Here is an 18,256-nt window from a genome sequence, read left to right as displayed (position 1 = left end):
TCAAGCGTTTTGAAACATGAGATACTCTTGTATTTCCTTCACCTTACCATTCGTGAGTGCTTTAAACTCGAGTGCAATTTGCTTGTTTATCCCTCGCGAGCATTTGCCAACTTCCTCGTAGTGTTTCAATAAAGCATACGTTTCGGCTACGTTGAACTTTGGAATCTCAAAATCGAAAACGTTTTCATCCTCACTCTTGAAGACTGGATTCGAACTCCCAACATCTGTGGTGCTATCACACGCAATATATCTGCCACCATTCGCCGTTGGAAAGCACGAGCGCAACTTCAACGCTAACCGCAATCTGTCCGTGTGTATATTTTTCCTCGATCGTGGGCCTTTCACCTCGTGCATATCCGAAGGCCCGTATAACGCATTGTGTTCGTCAAAAGCGAAAACGACTCGAACGTCCTTTTGCTTCACCAACTCATCTACGACGTCAATTGCATTCTGCGTGACGTGCTGATCGCCTTTCTCTAACCCAGACTTAACTATTTCGAGTAAGGTTTGTTTACCATCGCTCGTTTTTATCTTCCCCAAGAGCGTTTCGTTTGGCTCAGCCGCGACGGCGTGGAGAAACACTCGAGCGGCGTCTGGCGTATCCCAAAGATCCTCTTGCTCCCCTTCTCCGTGTTTCTGGTACGAACTTCTCGTCACCAAGTGTGATGCACGAGGCAAATAAACGACTAAAGATCCTAAAGCGCGTTCGCGTAATACGAGCATCGCGAGAGAGACAGATTTACCACTTCCTCGGTATCCTCTCAAGTGCACTTGCTCGTGACGAGCTACGACCTCTCTGAGCGCGTCGTCGCACTTTCTATACAGCAAACCATTCGCACCAGTAAACGCAAACTCTCTCTCGATTGCTTTACACTGATCTAGAGGAAGTTGCGATTTGCTCACCAGCACGTATTTCCCGACAGAATCGCCATCTAGTTTTGCAAAATCTGTCGTCGTTTCTTGTTCTTGTTCTTGTTCTTCTTGGTCTTCATCGGAAGATTTCGCCGCGAACCCGCGCGTTGGAATCGTCGTCGTCTTTCTTCGTCTTCTTCTCACTCTGATCGCGTCGCACTTCACCTCTTCATCCTCCTTGTTGTTGCTCCTACTGCTCGTCATTAAAAAACTTCTTCTAAAACTATTCGTTTTACTGCGCAACATCTCCTCTTGCTGTCGTGGCGCCAAAGTTGAAGGCGACGAGGACGAGGCGAAAGCGGTGCGTTCAGCGTTGGCAACAGAAGAAACCACGCGCGTATATGATGCCATCAACTGTCTCATCGTCGTCGTTCTCGATGCCACGAACATTATTCTTTTCTTTTTGTGAGAAGAGAAAGAGCGCATCGTGTTTTCTCGTCGGGGGCGATGTTGTTTTGTAGAAGGAAAAATTTTTCACTCGCTGTTTGTGGATTAAAATTCGAATGGAGTTGGAGTTCGAATGGAGAAGAAAGAAAACAAAAAAGATTGCTCTCTCTCTCTCGCTCTTCATAGAAGAGGGAAATAGTGTGTGCTTGAGCGCGCTCTCTCAAGGCTCACTCGGTCCTCTTCTTCGCGCAAACACGCGCATATTTGCAAGGGAAGAGAGAGAGAGAGGGAGAGAGAGAGAGAGAAAGGAGGAGGAGAAAGAGCGAGAGAGAGAGACGAGAGAGTGAAAGAGAGAGAGAGAGATTTATTCTCCTGCTCTTGTGTGTGGGTGTGGTTTCAGGTTTCTTCGATCAAAGAAAGAGAGAGAAGAAGAAGAAGAAGAAGAAGAAGAAGAAGGATTATAGAATAGAAAGAGGAAGGGTAAACGAGAATAAGTATAATGTCTTCCTCTCAGCTCAATCAGGATAATGGTGCGGACTTACAGTGTCCTTTGCCGTTCCCAGAGCGCTTCTATGCGGCTATCGCTTTCGCGACCGATCCGCCACCATCCTCGCGTCAAGTCTCCGATGAAACAAGATTATTGTTGTACGCTTTGTATCAACAAGTGATGGTTGGACCGAATTACGAACCGAAACCGTGGGGGTGGTCGAGTCTAGAGCTAGCGAAATGGAACGCCTGGTCCAGTTTAGGAGAGATGGATGCGAAGGAGGCGATGACGCTTTACGTGCACACGATGGAGGAAGAGAATGAAAACTGGTGGCAGCTTTCCACGAACGACGGAGATCCGGAAGACACGCAAGTTGCGATAGAAAACGCGAGAAGATGGACGATGGAAATGGGTTGGAGTGCCGATCGGAGTTTGTTGAGTCCAGCGTCGATGTCTAGCCAACGAGGAGGAGAAGGAGGAGGAGGAGGAGGAGTGGGAGGAAACGGCGCGGATATCACGCCGCCCTTATCTCCACCGATGCCAGGACGCGTTATGGGTGGTAGAAACGGATACATCGCAACGAATAACAACATGAACAATATGAACACGAACGATAATAGAGATATGCACAACAATAACGAAAACGCGATGCTTTCCGCGTCGACTTCCCAGGTGTTCCACCATCAACAGCAGCAGCGCGACGGTGGAAGAAGCAGTAACGGAGGGAGTAGCGGTTTGAACAACATGCAAGAGAATAAGCAACAGCTGCAAATTTACGGAGGAGGAGGAGGAGGTTTAGTAGTAGCAGGAGGCAATGGGGATACTTGCCCGTGGTATTTGCAAACGAAAGAGGCGCATGAGAGCATAGCAACCGCTCGAGAGGATGGGAATTGGACATCTTTAGGAACTTCGACTTTAGGCTCGGCGCTAACGCCACGTTCATCGAGATCTCATGCGAGACACGGCCACGCGGCCTATGCGATTGGGAATAAGATGATTGTTATCGGTGGTAATACCGCAGGTACGGTGCGTTCAGACGTCATAGCTTTAGACTGCAAAACCTTGCAATGGGAACAGGTGGAGTGTATTTGCGTGCAGCCGGGCGCGAATTTTACGCCTCGGCACGGTCACGCCGTGTGCGTTACTGATGAACGCGGAGAGAATCATACCGAGTTACTCGTTTGTGGGGGGTTTACAAAAGATGTTTCGTCGAAAGCTGCTGGGAGAAACGGAACAACAAAACCCGCAGAGTTTGAAATGTGGATATTAGACTTATCCAACTCGTTTCAAACGGGCATTTCGCAAAACCTTTCGCAAAATTCAAACTTAGGAAAATGGACGAAAATAACCACGAACGGGAAAGGTCCGTGCGCGAGAGGTGGGCATACGGCGTCGAGATGTGGCGAAAACATAGTTATTTTTGGAGGCGAAACGCCGAGCGGTCAGTGTTTGGGAGATTGTTGGTTGTATCACGTCAGCTCGAGGACGTGGACAGAACTTCGATGCAAAGGATGGACGTATCCGTCGCCTCGACGAGGTCACTGCGCGACGGCGTACATAAACAGCGCGGGCGCGCACTTTGTGTACGTCTTTGGCGGGAGCACCTCGTCGGGCTGCGTGAACTCGGAAGTGTACGCTTTAGATGTGAAAGCCTGTCGATGGCGAAAGACCAATCCTGAGGGTGGATTTATGCCGCAACCTCGTTCTGGTGCGGCCTCTGCGCGTTTAGGCGATATGTGGTACGTAGTCGGTGGTGGTAATAGCGAAGGCGGATGCGTAGATACTGTGGCTTTGACCCTTAGAGATCCTCTTTCCGCGGAGCCAGCGTGGGCGGAAACGTGTAGAGCGGCACCGGCTTCGGCGGTGGCCTCCGAGAGCGGCACGTGCATAGCTATCCCTGAAATTGCAGCTTTAGTATCGTTTGGAGGGTACGATGGTGTACGAGACCGTGGCGACTGTAGCATTTCAAGACATCCTCAGTTTCTGATTGAACGAAGCGGATCAAAAGACCACTTGTTGGGCGCCGGCAAACCGCCGGTGGCGCCTTCGCGGAACGCGTCGAACAACAACAACATCAATAATGCTAATAACAGTTCGAATAGCAACATGCAACACACAGCTTCCGTGCAGCGCTTCAATCAGCAGAACGATTCGACTCAAATGCAAACGAGAGAAAACAGTAGCAATTCAGTCATGAACGAGGAACTCGCGGCGTTGAGAAGGCAGCTGCAAAGAGCGAAACGAGTGGAAGAACAACTCCGTGTTGAGCTCGAAGACGAACGGTCGATGCGAATGCAGTTAGAGGATGAGTTGGAGAGGCAAAGCGCGCGTGGTAGCAGAGGGATGGGTAGACGTGGTAGTTCAATGGGTTTAGCGCGCCAAGGATCTTCTCACGGTTCGATTTGGAATTTTATAGCTCCGGATCCGTACTCGAACGACTGGCGTTAGGAATGGCTGGTAATTTTGATGCGTGTTGAACAAAATAGAATGACCAACGAGAACATGAAGAGTTTCTTTGCGCTGTAGTAAAATGCTCACATTAAACTTACAATATATTCTTTACTTTCTTTTTCTCGCTCATGTTATGTGTTAGTGTTAGTATTGATTAAATAAACCCACGCTCTTTACGAACTTACGCTTTACCCAGTTCGACCATCATTCTATGCATCGCTTCGCCCATTTTCGCCGGACTCCGAACCACATTCACAGAAGCCTGCTCCAAAGCTTCGATCTTACCAATCGCCGTTCCAGCCTTACCTTGTGTAATTGCGCCCGCGTGGCCCATCCGTCGACCCGGAGGAGCGGTCAAACCGGCAATAAATCCAACCACGGGTTTGTTCGTTCCAGAAGCTTTGATAAACTCCGCAGCCTCTTCCTCCGCCGTGCCGCCAATTTCTCCAATCATGATAATCCCTTCCGTTTCATCATCTTCAACGAATCGTTCTAAGCAGTCCACAAAATTCGTCCCGTTAAAAGGATCACCGCCGATTCCAACGACTGTTGATTGTCCTAGTCCATACTCCGTGGTTTGAAACACCGCTTCGTAAGTAAGCGTCCCGGAACGCGAGACGATGCCGATTTTTCCCGGCTTGTGAATATATCCCGGCATGATACCAATCTTACACTCGCCCGGTTTGATAATTCCGGGACAGTTTGGACCAATCAATCGAGATCTACTCTGCGACATTAGTGCGTCTTTTACTCGGATCATATCGTGTTGAGGCACACCTTCTGTAATGCACACGATTAAGTCCAACTCAGCCTCTAAGGCTTCCAAAATCGCACTCGCGGCAAACGGTGGAGGGACGTATATACTCGTCGCGCTCGCGCCGGTTTGCTCTTTCGCCTCTCTCACCGTGTTAAACACCGGTAAATTTAAGTGCATGGTCCCGCCTTTCTTTGGCGTCACGCCTCCGACTAACTTTGTTCCGTATTTAATAGCCTGTTCCGAGTGAAACGTTCCGTTTTTCCCCGTAAATCCTTGACAAACGACTTTCGTGTCTTTGTTGACGAACACTTTCGGTGGATTTGAGGAAGATTTCGTTGACATTGATTTTGTCACTGCCGTTGCTCTTGCTCCTATTAATGATGACGATGATGAAGAAGATGTGGTACACGAAGAAGAAGAAGAAGAAGAAACAGAGGAAGAGCACGAGGCGGCGACGCGCTGCGCCGATCGTCGTAAATACATATGTTGACTCTTTCTTTTAACTTCTTTGCTTTTGTCCGTGTGAGTGTAATGAGGCAGTTGAGAAAATACAAAATTGTTCTCTTTTGCTGGTTGGCGCAGGAACAGGGCAGAGGTCATGGGGCGATTTTTGATCAGACAGAATTTTTTTCTCGAGTCGATCAAGGAGAGAGAAGAGAGAGAAAATTTTTTCCCTTTGCCCTCGTCAAACTTTTGGACGCTGATTAAGAAAGAAGAGAGAGTAAAGATGGCAGCATCCGTCTCTTGGTCGCAACGATGGCTCAGACCAGAGGTAAGCGATTCGAAAAGCAGTTCGTTTTTCGAAACAACGACGGACGATACGTGTTAATCGTACATTTTTCTTCTTCTTCTTCTTCTTTTCCTTCCAATTTTGAAGAACGTTTACCCTCCTCCTTCTCCTCTTTTTCTTTATCTCTCTCTGACTGATTTCTTCTCTCTTCCTTCTTATATGTGATACAACAAACAGGTCTACCCAATCTTCGCCGCGTTAGGTTCTGCCGTCGGTTTGTGCGCCTTTTTCTGCACGAGGCAGTTGACCACTTCTCCGGGCTTTACCGCGAGCAAAGCGAAAAGAGCGACGGCGATTCCGGAAACCGCGCAAGACTTTAAAGAGGGTGAAAAGTTTAGAAACCACTTCATCCGTCGCTCGGTTTTAGGAATGAAACCGGAAATTATGCCCGGGTTGAACTCGAGCATGACAAAAACGAACTAATTTTGTAACTAGACGACGACGATGATGTGCGCGTGTGTGTATTCCGAAAAGAACGATGTGAAAGCGAAGAGAGGGAGAGAGAGATCTTGCAGAAAAGGAGGAAAAACGCGCGAAAGCGACGGACATACCAATCTGTCGCACTCTCTCTGCCTCTCTCTAAATGATAGTACATTCTGTTTGTAATGAAGACATCACGTTTGCTACTCGCATTTTTTGTAAACAAGGTTTCTAAACCGCTGCTGTTGCTCCTGCTGCTGCTGCTGCCGCGCACGCGTGTTTGCGTGTTTTTTCATGTTTTTCATCTGCTTTTATATCTCTCACACCTCTTTACAAAAATACTCGCGCGCGAACCCTTCCTTTCATAAACATTTCTACGCGCTAATAAAACGAGAATGGCCTCCTTCTCCGGCGGCGGCGGCGGTGGCGCTCGTCGCAGGGTGAGCTTTGAGAGCGATTTAGAGCGGCTGCTGCTCCGAGAAGAGGAAGAAGAAGAAGAAGAAAGAGAGAGAAAAGGAGGAGCGATACTTCCAGAGGAAGAAGAAGAAGAGGAAGAAGAAGAAGAAGAAGAAGAAGAAGAAGAAGAAGAGAGAGAAACAACTGCCCCGTTGCCATCTTCGCCGCCGCTCATTAAAGGGCAATATCGTCGACTGATTCCAAGAAAAGCATCACTATTTCTCGGCGTATCGCACGCCGTTCAGAGACGAGAGGAAGAGCAAGAGGAGGAAGAACAAGAGGAAGAAGAAGAAGAAGAAGAAGAACGACGACGACGAGGACAACAACAACAAAGAAGAGAAATGTGGGAAAGTTTAGATTACGCGAAGATTGACTCCAAGTGGTCTCGATTAAACTTTAAACAGACTAAAACTGGTGTACTTACTCTAGAGCGATGGTCAAACTCGACATTTATTGGGATCATCGTAGGATCTGTGGCATTCGCGATGATGAGGTTGATCGATATTTTGTACACATGGCGCGTCGATACAGTTCTTACGAATGCAGCGTTTTCTTTCGTTGTTCGCGTCGTTTTCTTTTGTTTCGTGAGCGCATTGTTCTCTTTCACGAGCGCTTCATTAACTTTGATTGAACCAACGGCAGCTGGAGCGGGTGTTTCGTACGTCGTCGCCGAGCTTAATGGCGTCTCTTCTCCGAAAGCCATATCTTTGAAAAGTGGGATTGTCAAGATGATCGGGACAATATTTTCGGTATCGAGCGGCCTAGCGGTAGGCCCGGAAGGTCCGCTCGTACACATCGGTGCAATTATCGGCTCTGATTTTGCCCGTGGTGCCTCTGGAAGACATCAGTGGAGAGTTATGGGAGACTCAGACTTTCGAGACATTGTGAGCGCCGGTGCGGCCGCAGGGCTCGCCAGCGCCTTCGGTTCTCCGATCGGCGGAGTATTGTTTTCGAGCGAAGAAGCGAGCTCTTTTTGGTCTCACGATACGACCAAAAGAGCCCTCCTGTGCTCGACGTTAGCCGTGTTTGTCTTAGCGGCTCTGAATGGATCGATTGGGAAACCGTTCGGACTACTTCAACTCGATTTTGCCGAGGAGGAGAAGCACTGGGAGCTCTTTGAGCTCGGACCTTTCCTCCTCCTCGGGATCTTATCAGGAATACTAGGTGCGATGGTCACCTTGGCAGTTTCTAAACTCGCGCGTTATCGTCTCAGTTCTAAGTTTGGGCGCGTTAGCGAAGCGACAGCAGTTACGTTCATGATCTGCTTGACGCAAATACTTCTATCGATATTACTCGGTCGATGTGTTCAATACGACGACGAAGACGACGATCCCGCGAACACTCGCAAAACGTTTCCCAGGTCCATCAGAGTCGCGATGAGATGTGGCGTTGGTAATCAAGAAAAATCATACAATGATTTGGCCAGTCTATTACTCGGGTCACGGGACGACAATTTAAAATACTTGCTTTCAGGAAGAGCAAAGGACGCTACGTCTATTTTGATCTTAAGTTACTCATTCCTTTTTCAGCTCTTTGCTATCGTCTTCTCAGCAGAGTGCGCCTTACCGGCTGGATTGTTCTTACCAACTCTTACATGGGGCGCGATGTTAGGGAACATCTTTTCCAAGGTATCGGAGATACTTTTTAAAACAAAGCTCTCCGGGGGAGCGTACGCGCTCGTTGGCGCCGCCGCGGCTTTGGCAGGAGTGTTTCGAGGCTCGATATCGCTCGTGGTCATTATCTTAGAAGGGACGGGCCAATTAAATTTTCTGCTCCCGTTACTTCTTTGCGTGTTCGTGGCCAATAAGTTTGCTTCCTTTATCTCACCGTCGTTCTATGAAAGTCAGCTGGAAAGAAGAAATATTCCGTATCTGCACGTAGAGGCACCGAAAGGAGCGTGCGTAAGTGAAACTGAGGAAACATTAACGGCCGGAGATATTTGTGCTGCTCCCGCCGTAACTTTCCAAGAAATTGAAAGCGTGGGTAATATCGAAGAAATTTTGAAGACGACGACTCATAACGGCTTCCCCATCGTTAAAAATGTTGGGTACGGTGAAAAGCGTTTAATTGGTCTTATGCTTAGATCGCAATTGCTGACGTTACTCTCGCGGCGCGCCTTTATTGAAAACATAATCTTTTACGAACAAGAGGGCGACCAAGACCAAGAAAGTGCGATGTCGTCGTCGCCGCTGCGCCCAGGTTCGTCAAAGTCGCATCTTCTTGATGTCTCTACTTCCAGCGAGCTTCCGTCAGAATTAAGATTCAGATCCTTGCAGCAACGCGAAGCGTTTGAGAACCTGGAAATCGCCATGCGGACATTTCATCAAAGAAAATTGTTCACCGAGCGCTTCGCGCTTGGCGTAAAATATATCGAATCCATCGGCTTATCTGAAAATGAAAAGAAGTCGCACGTCATTTTGAGCGATTTCATGATGTTGTCGCCAATAAGCGTGACAGAGCAAAAGAGCGTGGAGCGAGTTTGGGAGATATTCCGCCAATTGGGCTTGCGTCACTTGTGCGTAGTCGATTCCAAGAATATCATCAAAGGCATAATTACGAGGGAGGATCTTTACAAACTTCAACACTGAGAAGTTACTTTAACGAAAGAAAAACACATACAAACACTTATTCATCTAGGTAATCCAATGCGTCTATCTTGTCATTAAATCGCTTTTTCATCGTCGCTAAAATCTTCAATCAACTTATCCAAATCGCTTCGAATGTCCCCGACTACTGAGCTCGACATTCGATCGTGAAATAAAACGCCGTCTAAATGGTCGTACTCGTGCTGAAAGACTCGAGCTTCGAAACCTTCTAGAGTCATTTTAAACTTGTTTCCTTCGACATCCTGCGCTTCAATCTTGACGCCCATCGGTCTCTGTATTGGTATTTAAAGCAAATATAATACAATAAAAAAAGAGGAACCAGGGGGTGAGCTTCAATGAAAGAGATGTTGAAATGAACAAACGAAGAAGTTGTTCAAGAATGAAAAGAAAAGCCTCGCGTATTAGCTCACATTTCTCCGCACAGCTTCTCGATTAAAAGAAACTCGGATTAGCGTATATTTATGTTTTTATCGCTCATCGGCCGTTTTCGTTTTCCACACTCCCTCGCGAACACGAACGCGAACGCGAAGAGAAAGAAGGGTGATTGATACAAAGGAAAAGAGAAAAGACGAAACCACTATAACACGCACCTCAACTTCCGCGTAAATCTTTGGAAAGGATAAGCATCCTTCCTCGAAGAAATCTTTCTGTTTGCTGAATTTGCTAATCTTTGGGTTCACCAAAACGACTTCTTTTCCTTCGCCCGGCGCTCCGGCTTCGTTGTACACCATGAGACGATAATTCACGCCCACTTGTGGTGCGGCTAACCCACACCCGACGGTTTCGTACATGATTTTGAACATTTCTTTCGAGAGCTCTTTTAAATTGTCGTCAAATACCGTCACCGGCTCATTCTCGGCTCGTAAACACTTTGAAGGGTAGAGTTTGATGGAAAGCGGTAAAGTAAACTTCACCGGTTCTGCTGGTTTCGCATCTCTCCGAATGTCGTCCATCTCGCTGTTGAAGAGCATGCCTTTTCGAGCGTTTGCGACAACTTTTGATGATCTCCTAATGTTGCTGTTGTTGTTGTTGTTATTATTGTTGATGTTCTGATTGGTCTTGTTGTTCACAAGAGGAGGAGGAGCAGCAGGAGAAGAAGAAGAAGAAGAAGAAGAAGAAGAAGTTGTTGACGACGATGACGACGAAGAAGAAGAAGAGAATGCGACTGTTCGGACCGACGTCTTGCTTCTCCCTCGACAGGAAGGAGACGTCCTTGAGGATGTCGACGCGGACGTGGTAGTAGACGCGTACGAAGTTGACGCTCTCCTCGCCGCACAAACGAACGCGAGATTACTCGTGCACGCGCGCATCTTGTATTGTGTTGTTATGCACGGACGACTCTCTTCTTTCGTATCTGTCGTTGGATTGATGAAGAATTTATATTTTTTTACGAACAGAAAGAGGAGAGACAAATCGGCTTCTTCTCACCCTCTTGCAGAAATAAAAATTGAGCGAAACAAAAAGAGCGCGAAAAGAAACACACACACACACACAAACATGTTTTCTCTTTCCGCATCCTCCTTCGTTGGAACTTCCGTTTCGGCTTCGTTCAAAGGTACGCGCGATGCGTTCGTCGCAAAAGGCGCTCGAGAGTGCTTTTCCGAGCGCGGCGATTTTTATTTTTTGTTTTAGTCGCGTAAAATGAGTCGCTTAAAGCGGCGACGACACTTGCCTGCGGAGGGAACCTGAATTTCGAGGAAAATTACGCGCGCTGTTTTCGTGCACTCGCGAACATCGAGGGACGATAGGAACGACGTGCACTCGAACGTTAGTATTGTTCTGTTCGAATTACGGTCCGAGTGTCTCTGGAGCTTTTAACGACGTCTTGAATACGCGGTCGCGCGTAATGTGCATTCCTCAGGAAAAAAACCTACGTGGGGGATAAAAACCTCCTTTATCCACTTCTCCTTTCTCTCGTTTGTCGTTCTCTTCTTCTTCTTCTTCTTCTTCTTCTCTGTCGCTAACTTCTTCTTCTTCTTCTTCCGTTATGATGTAATACAGGTCGACAACAACAACAACAGCAACCGCAACAGCGTGGTGCGTTACAAATCCGTGCTGCGCGTGTAGCTGGCGTTGAAATCCCAAACAACAAAAGAGCCGAGACGGCGTTGACGTACATTTTTGGCATAGGAAACACCACCGCGAAGGCTGTTATGGCAGCGACTGGATTAGAGAACAAAAGAGTGCGCGAGTTATCCGAAGAAGAATTAACTATTTTGCGTGAAGAAGTCGATAAGTACAAAAACGAAGGACAGTTGAGATCGTTGATTTCCTTGAACATCAAGAGATTAAAAGAGATTCAGTGCTATCGCGGGAAGAGACACATCGCCAATTTGCCGGTCAGAGGTCAACGATCAAAGACGAACGCGAGAACGAGAAAGGGTAAATCGAAAACCGTTGCGGGCAAGAAGAAATAATTCTGATGGTGTGAACTTTTTATAAATCTTCGATTGAGAATAGAGAAGAGGATTTATTTATAGATACGACGACGACGTCCAAAGGAGGACGCGTCTTTTAGCCGAATTTGTTATACATTATTCTTTAGATATTTTTACATTTGAACTCTTCACGACATCTCTTTTCGCTCGAAATCTCTGTAAGCGTCTTTCATCAAGTCGAAGACTTTATCCGCGATAAAACGCTGTGAAGCGCCGCCTCCTTTTTGAGCGACTTTATCGGGATGGATGATGACTAAGGCTCTGTGATACGACTTTTTCACCTTGATCGGTTCCATTAAATCCATCATCGAAGGGACTTTATACGCGTGATCTTCCCAAAGAACTTCGCTGAGATTTGCGAGCATCGTGCGAACATTGCCACCGTATTTTTTACCCCACTCATCGATATCAGTTCCTATGAGATCTTGCAACGTCTGTCGTTCTGCTCTTTCCTCCATGGCTTGTCGTTCGCGAGCGCGTTTCTCTTCGAGCGCCTGCTCAATCCGAACACGATTGCGTTCGTGTCTCTGCTTTCGCAATTGCGCGCGCTGCTCCGTGTCACCGTCTTGTTCGTCGTCTGATTCGGGATTATATTCAAACGCGCCTTGATCCTTTATCGCCGAGCTACCACTTGGGCCACTACTACCAACTGACGCTCCGAAAAAGTCATCGGCTACCGGAGAAGGAGCGCTGTTCGATTTCGGCGCGTTACTACTATTGAACATCGACTCTAAGTCGATGTGACTATTTGAGGTGCTACTATTAACGCTGCGTGCTCCAGCCGAGCCAAAAAACGCGTCCATATCTGAAGAAGGAAGGTCATCTTGACTCTTCTCCTCCTCCTCCTTCTGATTGTTCTTCTCTCTCTCGTCCGTATTTTTACTGTTTGTTGTTTTTGTTTTCGTTTCCTTCACCGTTATTTTCACTGCAGACTCGGACTTTTGTGCTAGTATCATCTCTTCGTTTACAATCTTCGACGAATCAACTTTTTTATCGAACTCTGTTGTTTCATTTTGCTTCGATGCGACTCGTGTTTCGCTTCGACCATCCTTCGAGGGTGCCTGTTTCAAACTTGGCGCAGAGTCTTCCAGAGGCGCCCGCGGGAAATGAACAACCTGTGGAACCACCGCGCGACGAATTCCAGCCTTGAAAAATCCAGCCACAGAATCAATCCCTGTTTTCAAAGAATCCAAGTTCACCGAGGATGCTAATTTCGGAGCGTGCTGTTGCGGCTGCACGCGAGACGACGGTGGCGATGAAGCCAACGTCGCGGCACTTTTTTCAAAGTTTGCACTTCTGTCCACACCATCGTCGCCAGTATTCCTCGCTGGTTTTCTATTACTATCGGTGGTGATATCATTACTATTTCTCTTCATTTCGCTACTTCGATAATGTTGGTTCTGTTGTTCCCGTGCTCTTTCCTTGTCTCCTTCTTGATGTCTCAGCACGGGTTCGCCGTGATGCGTAGGTTGAGTCTCTGTCGTCGTCTCCGTCTTCCCGCGAGCCGCTCCAACCGGCGAAGAACTTTGCGCGTCGCTGCTTATACCGAACAAATCATCTACGGAGCTATTTGTCGTTGCAGATGCCGATGATGGTGGTACCGGAGTGCTCGCGAAAGCGGCGAGCTCGTCCAAAAAACTATCGTTTTGATGAACACCATTTTTCGTTTTACTCGCTTCTTTTGTTTCTGTTTGTGTTTGCGTCGAAAAGAACGCGTCGAGATCGTCCGCCTGCATCGTCGAGGACGAAGAAGCAGGGAAACCATCGAGACCGTTGCCATTGTTGTTGTTGTTGTTGTTGTTGTTGTTGTTGTTGTTGTTGTTGTTGTTGTGAACCTTGCCTCCTCCTCTTCCTCTTCCTCCGTCGGCAGCCGAAGAGTTCATCGGGGACGACGACGGAGAAGAGGATTTCTGTTTCATATCTCTCATGCTCGTTTGCTTCCTCGTCTGCGCGAGTAAGTTATCTGTGGAGAACAGATTGTCCATTAAGTTACCACCGTTGCGTTTACCGCCATCATCGCCACCACCACCGACCCGGGGAGGCCCGCTCATCTTATATCCTCCTTCTTCTACCTCGCGTGTTGAGTTTTATTTTTCTGACGTTTCTCGGTGGGTACATATTTTGTTTTAGAAAAGACCCGAAAGTCCGAAGAAGTAGACATCATGGACATGGTAGAGAAAGAAAATGCAAAAAAGAAGTAAATTTACGTGTGCTCTCCGTTGAACTTGCATTCACACGTGTTAATATTAAATGCGTTTGCTACGCGTAGCAATACAAAGGGGTAGAAATCGTCTCCCGAAGTGTCATTTGAAGAAAGCTTCGTAGAAGTTTTGCGCGGCTGAACGTCCGATTCTCCTCTCCTTCGGTTGGATTTGTGCAATCAAATCGACGCATCGACTCTCGTCCCAATTCAATCGATTGAACGTTTCATACAAGGATATTGGTGTTGGGTAGAGATTCACGATTGCTTCCGCTGAGTCCGGACCCATTCCTTTCACCTGAGCGAGCATTACTCCCCACGTATTTTGTACCGTGCTTTCGCTCGCCACAAAATTTTTCATATTTTCATGAAACGCGTTGAACGTAGGAAGACAGTTGGCGAAGAAAGCTCGCTGCGCGGCTTTGTCTCTTCCTACTCTCGGGTTATACAAATCTTGTATGGATCTCGTGAGGTCGACGTAAAGTTTCTTCGTTTTTTCCAGCGATTCCGTTCGAAGCATGTATATATCATCGTGGATGTCTGTTTCAATCAACGCAGATTTGACTGCCAATTTCTGGCGTTCTTCCAAGTGAAAGTCGCGCTCGATATTTCCTTCGACTAAATACATCACCTTCTCTAAACCGCACTTATCTAAGCGATACTTTTGACGAATGTATCGACCTGACGTGATTGAACCGCTTAAATCTGCCACGGATTTTCTTTCCAGAATATAATCGAGGCAAAAGCGCTCTTTGCTTTTTCTATCTTCGGCAACCCAAAGTGCATCTCCAATCGTAATGAAGCACTGCTCAGCGCGAAGATTCACGTTTTCAAAATACTTCACTAAATGCTCTGGTCTGAAATCTTTATCGTACTGCTCACGGTTATCAAACAAAAAAACTACGTCGTACACGTCTTGAAACTTTTCGCCCGGTTGCAAAGGCGGTAAACGCACCTCGAGCTCAGCCGCGCTATTCCAGTCGTTTTCCTCGGCGGCGATGCCATGCCAATTTCGTACAACGTTTTTACTATTGATCTTCTTCTTCGTTACCGTCTTAGTATCCTCGTTTTCATCGTTGTTCTTGCTAATTTTTGCATCAAACTGTCGTTCACGCGACGCGTCGCCGTTAAAACAGTCCTCATCGCTATCTGAAAGAAGCGACACTACGTTAATTTTCTGATTTTCTCGCTCTTGAGATTGTTTCGCCGCTAAATTCATTGATGGATTGTTCGTGTTGTCCGTGTTGATGAGACCACAGGTACAATCGCCGTGTATTTCAGCCTCGCGGTGACATTTCTCCGCAACAATCGTGCCTTCGTCCGTTAAGCGAATAATCATCGGGTTACTCCACGTAAAAACCATCGGTGCTTCGTGACCGGTCGGTGCGTTTTTCAGGTATTTGTTGAAGCAACTCCATCCGGAATATTGACTAGACATATCCCTTCCTTGATAAGATGCTTGCTCTCTCGAAAAAGCCTCTACTCTTGGTCGTATCGACATGTTCGATAAACCAGATGCATCGGTAGCGTTGATCAGTTCGTCTTTCGTGCATTGCTTTTTGCCTTCCAGCATGAGTTTATGCAACGTCGCCAAAAGCGCAAAAGGAGCTGTCTTGTATTTCGGGTGCCACTTTTTAGACGAAGCCGTCTTTCTCTGTTTCTGTTGCAGCATTGATTGACTCGGTTGCTCCTGACTGAAAGCCCTTCGTAACTCTAATTGTTCTTCAACGTCTCCTATATCTCTTCCTCTCCCCCACCCATCTTCTTCTCGTCCGCGCTTATTGTTGTCGTTTATGTTCTTCATCGTGGTCTTGGTGGTCGTCGTGCCCACATTTTTCTTCGCTCTCTCTTGTTTCCTTTTTATTTTCTCGCGCTCTTTGACCAGCTGCAAAAGGCGCTCTTTCTCCAACTCTTTCTCTTTGCTCTGCGAGGGAGGATACAAACGGAAAAATGTTTCGAAATACTTCAAAAGTTTGGGACCAACGCCGGTTAAACCGTTCGCGGTTTCGCAATCTTTTATTTGTATTTCGCACTTGCGAATGGATTCTTGCACTTTTCCCACCACCGAGTGCTGGTGCGAATTATTGTTGCTGTTGCCTTTGTTGTTTGTGTTAATCTTCATCGTCTGCTCTCGCAACTCGGCGAAAAAGTAATAGAGTTTCACGTTTCCTACGCACTTTGGTCGTTTATGCGCCGGCAAGGAGAGGTAAAACTCAGCCTCTTTCTCTTCGTTCGTCGTTTTCATCATCGCGTTTTCTTCTTCTTCGTCGTCGTGGTGTTTTTGAAAACATGAAAAGCACTTCTCGTGCGCGACGCGCGCGCACTCCTCAATCTGCGCTTGTTTCAACCACATTATGATAACGACAATACCCTCGCGCTGAGTGAGCTCGTGCGTGTATTGCTATTCTCGCTGTTTTCAGCGTCTCGAACGACCGTAAAAAGTGCCGATGTCATGTAAAAATCGTCTCAAAACAAAAAAGTAAATCACAACACAAAAAACAGTCCCCCCCCCAACAACACAACAACGACAACACAACAACAACAAATGTCCAACTCTCCCGGCGAATGGTACGCTTCTTTACCTCCCATCTGTAAAGCCTGGGGTACGGCCTGCGTGTTGATCACGTTCGGAACTCAGTTTGGTTTACCGTTACCGGTCAATCTGTATTTAGATTACAAACTGATTTGGGAAAAGTTTCAAATTTGGAGACTGATTGGGAACTTCTGTTTTATCGGCGGGTTTGGCTTCCCGTTCGTCTTTCGAACGTTAATGATTGCCAGATATGGAGTCCACTTGGAACAGAAGACGTTCGAGAACAGAACTTCGGATTTTGTGTGGATGCTAATGATAAACATGATGATTTTATTGCCTTTGAAATTCATCGTGCCTTCGGTGTCGCAACCATTTTACTCTTCGTCGCTGATATTCGCCATGTTGTACTTGTGGTCCAGAGAAAATCCGACGCAAAACACGTCCATCATGGGTATGATTCGCATGCCTGCGTTTTATTTACCGTGGGGGATGATGGCGTTGACCGTGTTGATGGGAGGCGACCCTGTGCCGGATTTTCTCGGCGTGCTCTCCGGGCACGTGTATTACTTTTTCTCCGTGTTGTATCCTCGCCAAAGCGGCGTGCACTTTCTCAAGACGCCGCAGTGGGTCGAAGCAGCGGTGGGAAGTGTTTTTGGGAACCCAGTCATTCGCGCGGCGAGTAACATAGCACAACCGAACGAGGCGCGACGGTTCGTCGGGAGAGGTCGAAGATTAGCAGATTAGTTCTATCTATCATCTAAATACATACTACTGGGTACCAGGTACCGAAGGTACACTTAAAAAATAGCTATATCAAATTTACACACAATTTTGTTTTACACAACATTTCGCCGTTCACGCGCGCGGACGGCACGAGAACGAACGTCGCGGTCGTGCCGTTTCTCCTCTTCTAATTGTTCTCTAATCATCTCGCTAAAAGCTATGTTTACGAGCTCCGCATCCTCGTTACCAAACTCTTTTAAAGCCAACGCGATCGACTCTGCGGTGGACAGAGCGTCTCGAAACGGTTGCTTACGAATTGGCTTGTACATGCTCTCATTCTCGATATTCTGTAGCGAGATAGAAGGTAAATCTTTCAACCAGGGGATTCGGTTGTACATTCGCCTCGCTTTATACCAGGTGCTATCGAGAACAACCATATGCGTTTTCTTCTTGTTTAAGTTTCGGTTCTTATATTCTTTAATCGATATCGCGTCTTCGCTCGGCCACAAGACAACCATTTCGTACTCTTCGTGCCCTTCGTCACCGTCAAATTCTTCCGTCACCGCCGTGGAGGCGCTCACAGGAACTTCTAGTTTTGGGACAGTTAACGCGTTTGGCCACGAGCAGTCGCGCCAGACGACGTCGCAGTTTTCTACGATGTTCCTTGCAATGTGGGCCGAGCCGAGTTTTCTTCTGAACTCATCTCTATCCTGCAATATAGAAACGTGTAAGCCGTCCTTAAGAACGAGCTTTTCTTTCGACCGCGTCTTTTCCAACAAAACTCTTTCGCACAGTTTGCATATGCACAGATTCTCCCTCCTAAAACACGAATAACACATCGTTCTGTGTTCTTCTTTCTCTTCTTCTCTTACGTGCATTTTGAGCTCTGAATTTGCCGCCGTCGTTATTTTCTTTCGCCGAATGTATGATGTTTGTGTCTGCGTCGTCGTCGTCGTCTTCGTCGTCGATGACAACATCGCAGTAATACTTAAATCTCGTTCTCGTTTCTCTCGTTTCTCTCTCTCTCTCTCTCTCTCTCTCTCTCTCTCTCTCTCTCTCTCTTTCAGTGTCTGTCGTCTTCTTCTTCACAAACCAC

The 18,256-nt window shown here is 47.2% G+C and overlaps 11 protein-coding genes across 11 annotated transcripts; 5 read left to right on the top strand and 6 right to left on the bottom strand.

Annotated features, from left to right (window-relative positions):
• On the bottom strand, positions 1–1,338 carry Bathy07g00240 (predicted protein; the record flags this gene model as incomplete). The annotated part of the gene is made up of 1 exon (XM_007512075.1): positions 1–1,338. One exon carries the CDS (start codon positions 1,336–1,338, stop codon positions 1–3), a length of 1,338 nt encoding a protein of 445 aa, XP_007512137.1.
• A 460-nt stretch (positions 1,339–1,798) lies between these two features.
• On the top strand, positions 1,799–4,234 carry Bathy07g00230 (predicted protein; the record flags this gene model as incomplete). The annotated part of the gene is made up of 1 exon (XM_007512169.1): positions 1,799–4,234. The coding sequence occupies one exon, from the start codon at positions 1,799–1,801 to the stop codon at positions 4,232–4,234; it is 2,436 nt and encodes an 811-aa protein (XP_007512231.1).
• A 184-nt stretch (positions 4,235–4,418) lies between these two features.
• Positions 4,419–5,594, bottom strand: Bathy07g00220 (predicted protein; the record flags this gene model as incomplete). The annotated part of the gene is made up of 1 exon (XM_007512004.1): positions 4,419–5,594. One exon carries the CDS (start codon positions 5,592–5,594, stop codon positions 4,419–4,421), a length of 1,176 nt encoding a protein of 391 aa, XP_007512066.1.
• Positions 5,595–5,721: 127 nt separating this feature from the next.
• Bathy07g00210 (predicted protein) lies at positions 5,722–6,207 on the top strand (the record flags this gene model as incomplete). The annotated part of the gene is made up of 2 exons (XM_007511840.1): positions 5,722–5,766; positions 5,962–6,207. The coding sequence occupies 2 exons, from the start codon at positions 5,722–5,724 to the stop codon at positions 6,205–6,207; spliced, it is 291 nt and encodes a 96-aa protein (XP_007511902.1).
• A 392-nt stretch (positions 6,208–6,599) lies between these two features.
• Positions 6,600–9,248, top strand: Bathy07g00200 (unnamed protein product; the record flags this gene model as incomplete). Its single annotated transcript, XM_007511948.1, has 1 exon — positions 6,600–9,248. One exon carries the CDS (start codon positions 6,600–6,602, stop codon positions 9,246–9,248), a length of 2,649 nt encoding a protein of 882 aa, XP_007512010.1.
• A 74-nt stretch (positions 9,249–9,322) lies between these two features.
• Positions 9,323–10,576, bottom strand: Bathy07g00190 (peptide deformylase; the record flags this gene model as incomplete). Its single annotated transcript, XM_007511866.1, has 2 exons — positions 9,323–9,538; positions 9,857–10,576. 2 exons carry the CDS (start codon positions 10,574–10,576, stop codon positions 9,323–9,325), a joined length of 936 nt encoding a protein of 311 aa, XP_007511928.1.
• A 254-nt stretch (positions 10,577–10,830) lies between these two features.
• On the top strand, positions 10,831–11,683 carry Bathy07g00180 (30S ribosomal protein S13; the record flags this gene model as incomplete). Its single annotated transcript, XM_007511836.1, has 2 exons — positions 10,831–10,858; positions 11,268–11,683. The coding sequence occupies 2 exons, from the start codon at positions 10,831–10,833 to the stop codon at positions 11,681–11,683; spliced, it is 444 nt and encodes a 147-aa protein (XP_007511898.1).
• Positions 11,684–11,832: 149 nt separating this feature from the next.
• Positions 11,833–13,755, bottom strand: Bathy07g00170 (predicted protein; the record flags this gene model as incomplete). Its single annotated transcript, XM_007512135.1, has 1 exon — positions 11,833–13,755. The coding sequence occupies one exon, from the start codon at positions 13,753–13,755 to the stop codon at positions 11,833–11,835; it is 1,923 nt and encodes a 640-aa protein (XP_007512197.1).
• A 252-nt stretch (positions 13,756–14,007) lies between these two features.
• Bathy07g00160 (predicted protein) lies at positions 14,008–16,257 on the bottom strand (the record flags this gene model as incomplete). Its single annotated transcript, XM_007511930.1, has 1 exon — positions 14,008–16,257. The coding sequence occupies one exon, from the start codon at positions 16,255–16,257 to the stop codon at positions 14,008–14,010; it is 2,250 nt and encodes a 749-aa protein (XP_007511992.1).
• A 192-nt stretch (positions 16,258–16,449) lies between these two features.
• On the top strand, positions 16,450–17,181 carry Bathy07g00150 (predicted protein; the record flags this gene model as incomplete). The annotated part of the gene is made up of 1 exon (XM_007512269.1): positions 16,450–17,181. One exon carries the CDS (start codon positions 16,450–16,452, stop codon positions 17,179–17,181), a length of 732 nt encoding a protein of 243 aa, XP_007512331.1.
• Positions 17,182–17,273: 92 nt separating this feature from the next.
• On the bottom strand, positions 17,274–18,038 carry Bathy07g00140 (predicted protein; the record flags this gene model as incomplete). The annotated part of the gene is made up of 1 exon (XM_007512145.1): positions 17,274–18,038. The coding sequence occupies one exon, from the start codon at positions 18,036–18,038 to the stop codon at positions 17,274–17,276; it is 765 nt and encodes a 254-aa protein (XP_007512207.1).
• Positions 18,039–18,256: the final 218 nt, after the last annotated feature.

This window comes from Bathycoccus prasinos (genome assembly GCF_002220235.1).
Source record: "Bathycoccus prasinos genomic : Chromosome_7".
Lineage (NCBI taxonomy): Eukaryota > Viridiplantae > Chlorophyta > Mamiellophyceae > Mamiellales > Bathycoccaceae > Bathycoccus > Bathycoccus prasinos.
This window is presented reverse-complemented; position numbering and strand designations above follow the sequence as displayed.